The 7,243-nt window shown below is 42.4% G+C and overlaps 1 protein-coding gene across 4 annotated transcripts in view; it reads right to left on the bottom strand.

Annotated features, from left to right (window-relative positions):
- Positions 1 to 895: 895 nt before the first annotated feature.
- Positions 896 to 7,243, bottom strand: part of RNF17 (ring finger protein 17) — a 111,728-nt gene continuing 105,380 nt past the window's right edge. For all 4 annotated transcript variants that reach the window (XM_042461114.1, XM_042461115.1, XM_042461117.1 and 1 more), the window contains 3 exons: positions 4,749 to 4,938; positions 2,722 to 2,820; positions 896 to 1,045 (listed from right to left, as the gene is read on the bottom strand). In XM_042461114.1, coding sequence (XP_042317048.1) covers positions 2,728 to 2,820; positions 4,749 to 4,938 — 283 coding nt within the window. In that variant the 3' untranslated portion in view covers positions 896 to 1,045; positions 2,722 to 2,727. The remainder of the gene's footprint in view (positions 1,046 to 2,721; positions 2,821 to 4,748; positions 4,939 to 7,243) is intronic.

The following is a 7,243-nucleotide window of genomic DNA, read 5'->3' as shown; positions in this document are numbered from 1 at the left end:
AGTGTGGCTGACGGCAGATGCTGCCAAAGACGTATGCCAATCACCACTCTCTCAGCCACTTCAGAGTTGGAGGCTGAACTGAAATTGTGGTCCTTCAAGGGTGCAGCTCACTCCTAACACCTGCACAGGCAGCTCTCTGGTGACGGGGGAAGTTGAGTAGCTTGTCCCCGACACCATCACCTCACCTGAGCCTACAACACCAACGCAGGCAGCTCCAGAATGGCAGGGAAACTAATGGAAACATCTCTTTATGTCTTCTGACAGAGACAGTCAAGAAGGCTTTGACATCCTTAGAAACCATGTGTTTTGTTTTTATGAACTACCAGAGGGAATGCTGGGCTTTCCCGGTGTCCCAGAAATCGAATAAAAGAAAAAGATTCAGTTTAAAGACATGAAGGTGGAGTATGACTTAACATTATTGAAGGAAAGGACTTGACAAGAAAATGAATGAAAGAAAGAAAAAAAAGAAAGAAAAGGACTGAAGGATTTTTTAAAAATGACAGCGACCGAAAGAATACAGAGAGAGGAATGCAGAAGAGAGAAATAAGAGAAAATATAAAGTTAAGCAGCCAAGAAACAGCTTGTTTTGGGTGAAGGCAAAATGAAACTGTATGGCTCCTTTGCCTCACATGGGGAGTAGAAGGAGATAACATATTCATGGATGGCTCCTTTTCTGCTGGCAGAGAATCCCATCTATAATGCAAACACCACCCAAAGATAAGCTTTCCCAATTAATGGGACCATAAAGCCCTCTATTTCATAAGGCTGAAGGAAAAGAAACTAACAATTCTGAAACTCAACTTCATATCATGAAGCAGTATTTTGGCAGACACGTTTGCAAACAACCCTTTTGGACTTTATAGAATTCAACATACTTACACAAAATATTTTCTGATGCATCTAAAACTATTTTTATTTAACACCTTTCAACATTTCAACAGAAAAGGAGTTATACACTACAGAAATAAAATAAAAAAATCTTCATAAGAGAACTGTAAGGAAACTTCTTCCCATTCAGGCATGGGTTTTAATCAAAAACTTGTATCTGAAACACAAAAATATATTATAATTTAGATCCAAGATCTCCTTGTACAGTACAGCAATATAAGTTGTAGTGCATACTTTCCTATAAAAATGCCAGTGGATGTATATTTTGTTGGGTTCAATGTTGGTGACTATAGTTGGGTGACCACAAGTTTAAGCAGTGCCGTTTTTAAAAAAAAATCATGCACATGGAAAGTTAGAACCTATTTTTTGACCAAACCCCTCTCCCTATTATTCTCATTTCCACACTCATTTCTCCTCCATTCCTTTACTGTTTCTGTACTAATTCCCTATCCGGCATCACCATCCCCCCTTTTGGGCATTCCCTGAGGCAACGGGAGTGGAGGGCTTAGAGTCTTAAGTAATCAAACCCAAGTAGGGATGCAGCAGCTTAGTGGTTAAAGATGCCAATTCTGATGATCAGAAGACTGGCAGTTCTAGGCCCAAGTGATACATGATGGGGTGAGCTCCTGTAACTAGTCTCAGCTTTTGCCAACCTGGCAGTTCGAAAGCATGCAAATGGAAGTAGATAGACAGGTACCACTTCTCAGTGGGAGGGTAACAGAGTTCGGTGGAGTCATGCTGACCACACGACCACCAGAATCATCTTTGGACAACACTGGCTCTTCAGCTTAGTAACGAGATGAGCACCCTAGTCGATTACGACTAGACATTCATGTCAAGGGACTACCGTGAGCTTCACTTTAATCAAATCCAGCACTCAACAGAGGAATGGATACCAAGTCAGAGGCTATGATTTAGAACATGCTTAGCCTGGCACCACTTCACTAGGTAGTTCCTCAAAGGTGATAATAAAGAGCAAAATGCACCAGGAAAAAATAATCAGGACTCTGATCTCCCCATCCAAATAGGCTCCTAGAACCTTTCATAATTCAACTTGCAACCAAGGTTTGAGCACTCACATAAATCTTACATCAATATCAATTTCCACTCTGTTTTATGACTGATTGACAAGCCATTTGTAGCCAGAAATTGCTAGCGTAGGAGAAGTTACAAGTAAATTAGATGTAATACCCATTCATACAATTAGAATTTACATGAGCACCTTTGAAAAAGTAAAGTAAGTCAAGGTACAAGGTTCTAAACCCTTATGTGAGGAAAAGGTGATTTTGTGTACTCCAGCTTTGGATTTGGCCCCCTGCCTATTTACATTCAGGCAAATAAAAATCCCTACCCATAAAAAGCGTATCCCGATCCATTGGGAACACAAGGGGAACAGGAAAGATGCTACCTACTCTCCCACCCCTGCAATATTCTTTTTAAAATATCCCTAATGCTGATTATATCCATGACATCTTGTCTAGTTTAGGCCTGCATCATTTCAGCTATTTTAGTTTGTCTGTCTCTACAGAACCACCCAGACGTTCCAGATGTCTTAAATTACAGATTCCATGATTCCAAAATGGTGGTTGTCCTGGATTGAGGCTGATGAGTTATAGGTATAAACATCCGGAAAGCCAAACGTTTCTCAGCCTTGTAGTAGGATTCTGTCCATGGCTTGCACAGTGTTTCTATAGTCATCCCGAAATGGTTGGGGTTTTGATTTAAAACAAAACAAAACAAAAAAGGAAACTTACAGTGCCTTTATCTGGTTAGTGAAACTGTGAAGTTTACAAATTGCTCACACATCTAACACTTCAAGTTCAGCAGGCTTACCTATCATTAGATTAATTCTGCAAATCCCATTTCTACCAGCTTCATATGAAACAAATGTCCATCTTCATACAAAAACACAGTATGCTCTGGGGTGTGTGTCTGAAAGCAAAATATATTCAGTATTAAAGGATAACATAGAGATCTATATTAGAGTTTTCAATCACTGTGTCATTGCAACAGGCTTGGCTGGTGAATACAAAATACAGCAATGGTTCTCAGGACTTTTTGCACTTATGACTTCCCTTTACATCAACATCTGGATGCGGCATCACCCTGCTTATAAATAAAAATATTTTGTTTGTTTAGTGTGCGTATTTTCATTCACACATTAATGTATATTTATATTCTAATATCTTATAAGGAAATATAAGCCAGTGTGGCGTAGCGGTTTGAGTGCTGGACTATGACTCTGGAGACCAAGTATGATTCCCAGCTCAGCCATGTAAACCCACTGGGTGACCCTGGGCAAGTCACACTCTCTCAGTCTCAGGGGAAGGCAATGGCAAACCCCCTTTGAACACATCTTGCCAAGAAAACTCCAGGAAAAAAGTAAACAACAGCAGCAACAAGAAGAAAACTGTTCTTTCTCCTTCCCTCAGAGGGCCCAAGCATCCTCCTTGTCTCTCTCTTCCCCTCCAGGACACAAAAGGTTTAGGAAGAGGAGGACCTCTATATACCCCCCCCCCCCCGGGGAACACTTTGAGAAACTGTAATAAAACATTTTCTCTGTAGCAACATCTTGGCTATGGAATTCCCTCAAGTAATGTCAGGCTGGCTTCATTCTTTGAACGTCTAGCAAACCATAGAATCATAGAGTTGGAAGAGACCACAAGGGCCATCCAGTACAACCCCCTGTCATGCAAGAACTCCCAATCAAGGCATCCCCATCAGATGGCCATCCAGCCTCTGTTTAAAGAACTCTAAGGAAGGAGACTCCACCACACTTCGAGGGAGTGTGTTCCACTGTCGAACAGCCCTTACTGTCAGGAAGTTCCTCCTAATGTTGATGTAGAATCTCTTTTCCTGCAGTTTGCATCCATTTTTCCGCATTCTAATCTCTGGAGCATGCACCCTCCTCAATATGACATCCATTCAAATATTTAAACAGGGCTATCATATCACCTCTTAACCTTCTCTTCTCCAGCTAAACATCCCCAGCTCCCTAAGGCGTTCCTCATAGGGCACGGTTTCCAGACCTTTCACCATCTTAGTTGCCCTCCCTTGGACACGCTCGTTTCTCCACATACAGCCTTTCTGGTCTGATGGTTTCAACTATGTTCTTAAAAAACTTGATTTTAAAAAGTTATTTTGGAATAACATGTTTGCCTGTTTTTATTTGCTGTACTGTACATCACCTTGGGAGTCCTGCTAAACAAATGCTTAAACATTCCAACTGCAATGCAGATGAGAGAGCTCAACTATTCAAATCTTGTTAATTTACCAGGCAAGATTCATTATCATCTATAAAGTGGATGGTTATTAAACGTAGGTGGATTAGGCTCCTTTTGGTTTGACTGACTTTGACTCACTGGCACAGTGAACCATGCCTTGATCATTCCTAAATTAAATGGAAGTGCTAGTTTATCTCAAGATGGAAGGATCAAGCCACAATTCTTGTGTTTTACGAAGGGAATAAAAGTGGGCCAAAAGACTGGAAGAGCATACACTTCTAAAACCAACCATGCTTATTCCAAAATGATTTTCATTAGAAGTGTGGCTTCTTTACCACAACTTGTAGCAGACTTAATTCTCAACAACATTAGATAACTGGGATGGTTTAAAGGCTCTAAAATGGTCCCAGCTGTGATCACTATCATAAAAGTAGTGCCAGAACGACAATCTTTTCCTCACTCCAATATTCCTTGCTTTGAACACATGCCACAAATTGAGAAGGTGTAGTCTGCACCCATCCGTTAGAAAGAATTGGATTCTGGCTTACTCTGGTAAATTCTGGTTCCAGTGACACCTCTGACAAAGCTTAAGCTTTAAAAGGATAGGATAAAATGAGAAGACAGATAAAGGCTTACTACTGAGGAAGCAGAGAGATTTTTCCCTTTGAAACAATCCAATGCAGCCCACAATGCTTCTATATTCCAGTTAGGAGAATAAGGAATTCTTTCTGCTTCTGGATCACATAAAGCAGACTTAAATCCAGCCAACAGGACTTTAAATGCTTGTGCAGGATATTGCATCAACTGAGAAGGTAGCTGGCGTAATCTGAAACAAAATTCAAGTTAGCAAGTAACATTACTGAAGGTAATGGTCCATGAATAATTTAGTTTTAGAATACAGCTAAAAATTATACTCAATACAGGCCATCTTTTGAGATTATAGTTCTGTCAGCCTTAATGAAATAAGAAAATTGAAAGTTGGACAGCAGTGGAACGAAGAATATCCTGGCATGGGTTACTCCTCTTTGCTGCTCCAGAAGTCAGGGCCAACCAGTCAGGTGTTTCACTGTCTTGTCCTGTAAGAGTAGTTCCTCCCACAGGATAAACAAGATCTGTAACAATGAACCAAAAACTGTGTTTGAAGCATTTAGTACCTCAATAAATAGTACTGCTTAAATAAGCCATCAACAAGTGCACTGCATTTTCAAAAAAGGCATTCAAGTCATAAGGCACATGTGTAAACCATGTCAGTTTTGGCAACTGAAAATGAACATCGTCAACAGTTTGTAAACAAAGCATAAGACATTTGGTCAAGGTTGTCATTGTAAATCCATGTGAATCAAGTTGGAACCCTGGCAGAGAGAGGTCTACCCAACAGTTCATAGCAGAGGTACCAGCCACACATTTGGAAAACCTCTGCGCAGTCACAGGTAGTCCCTTAGGTTCCGAGTAGCACTGGAATAGTTTCTTGGACCGGCTCGAACCCATAGTCCTGTCCAGGTAGAAAGCCAAGGCTCTCCGAACGTCCAAAGTATGTAAGTGGCATTCGGTATTGGTGGTCGGGTTCAAAGCCAGGGTCAGCAACACAATGTCCTGACACATATGAAAAGAAGACACCACTTTTGGCAAAAAGGTAATGTCAGTCCAGAGGACAACCTTGTCCTTATGAAACCTAAGGAAAGGCTGGTCCCTCTGCAAAGCACAGAGCTCACCTGGATGGCAGGCAGAGGTGATGGCCACCAGGAAAGCTGTTTTCCAAGTCAACAGCCTTAAATCAGCAGTGGCCATGGGTTCAAAAGGCTTCTTGGAAACAAGACAGCACAATGTCCAAGCTCCAGGCCGGTGTCGGTACTGAGACTGGAGGAGGTAGATTATTGAAACCCTTCAGGAAACTTCACAAGAGGATCTTTGAAAAAGGAAGGTCTGCCCTCAAACTGATAAGAGCAGATGGCAGAGGTAGCATTTGATGGAGCATGTGATGTCCAACAAGGACATCAGGAACTCCAGCACCGTCAATGTCGACACCTGTGATGGGGAAAGGTCCCTCACAGAAAGGAAATCAGCAAACTTCTTCCATTTAGATGTGTAGGATTTCTTTGTAGCCAGCTTCCGGGCAGCCAGGATTACTATCTGTACTGAGGGAGGAAGCAACGCTAAGGACGAAGTCTTCAGGCCACCAGCGGCAGGTTGTCGATGTCTGGATGTTGAACCCGGCTGTCTTGAAGAGAAGGTTGGGACAGAACTCAAGTCAGAGAAGCTCTCTCGGACAGATGGAGCAGGGACGGAAACCAAGAAGCGATCAGGATGGAATCTGAGCGGTCTGCCATCATTTTGGACACCTCTGGTGATCAGTGGGAACAGAGGGAATGCATAGAGCATTTCTTCCAACCTGGTGAAGAGGAATGCGTCTCCGAGGAAATTGTTTGTCTGTGACCAGGAACAGAACTGGACGCAATGGCTGTTCAAGGCTGTTGCAAAGAGGTAGATTTGTGGTGTTCCCCACCGACTGAAGGTCAGTCACTGTCTCGTGATGGAGCATCCATTCGTGGCAAGTCGTGGGAGACCTGCTGAGTTGGTCGGCTAGGTCATTCTCTTTCCCTGGCAAATGGACTGCTTGGAAGAAGATTCCCCTTGGAATGCACCATTCCCAAATGTGAAGTGTGATCTCGAGAAGGTCTGGGATCTGGTGCCTCCTTGTTTGTTGAGGTAGTACATCACCTTGTCCACCAAACCTGTCTCAAACACCTTCAGGGCTTTTTCGACTGTGAGCATCTCTAGAGAGTTGATCTGGAGAGGTTGCTCGTCCTGGGCACGCTGACACAGGTGTTCCTGTAGTCAAGCCACCAGTGGAGTGAGTGGGCGACTGGCTTCGGTACCATAAGCCATTTGAACGGAGGGTCTGTCATGGAGTGCGAATGCTGAGGTGAAGGCTCCTTGGTACCAGAATGCTTCCGTTTGGAGGAGGATTTACAGCCATCCCTTGTCCTTTTTGGCACTCTCATTTTTCTTTGAACCCGAATCTCCCTTGGAGCAAATAATAATAATAATAATAATAATAATAATAATAATAATAATAATAATAATATTTATTTATATACCGCTATTCCATGGATCATAGCGGTTTACAGCAT

Source organism: Sceloporus undulatus, chromosome 3, assembly GCF_019175285.1.
Source record: "Sceloporus undulatus isolate JIND9_A2432 ecotype Alabama chromosome 3, SceUnd_v1.1, whole genome shotgun sequence".
NCBI lineage: Eukaryota > Metazoa > Chordata > Lepidosauria > Squamata > Phrynosomatidae > Sceloporus > Sceloporus undulatus.
The sequence above is the reverse complement of the archived record's forward strand: the minus strand, read 5'-3'. Positions and strand labels throughout refer to the sequence as shown.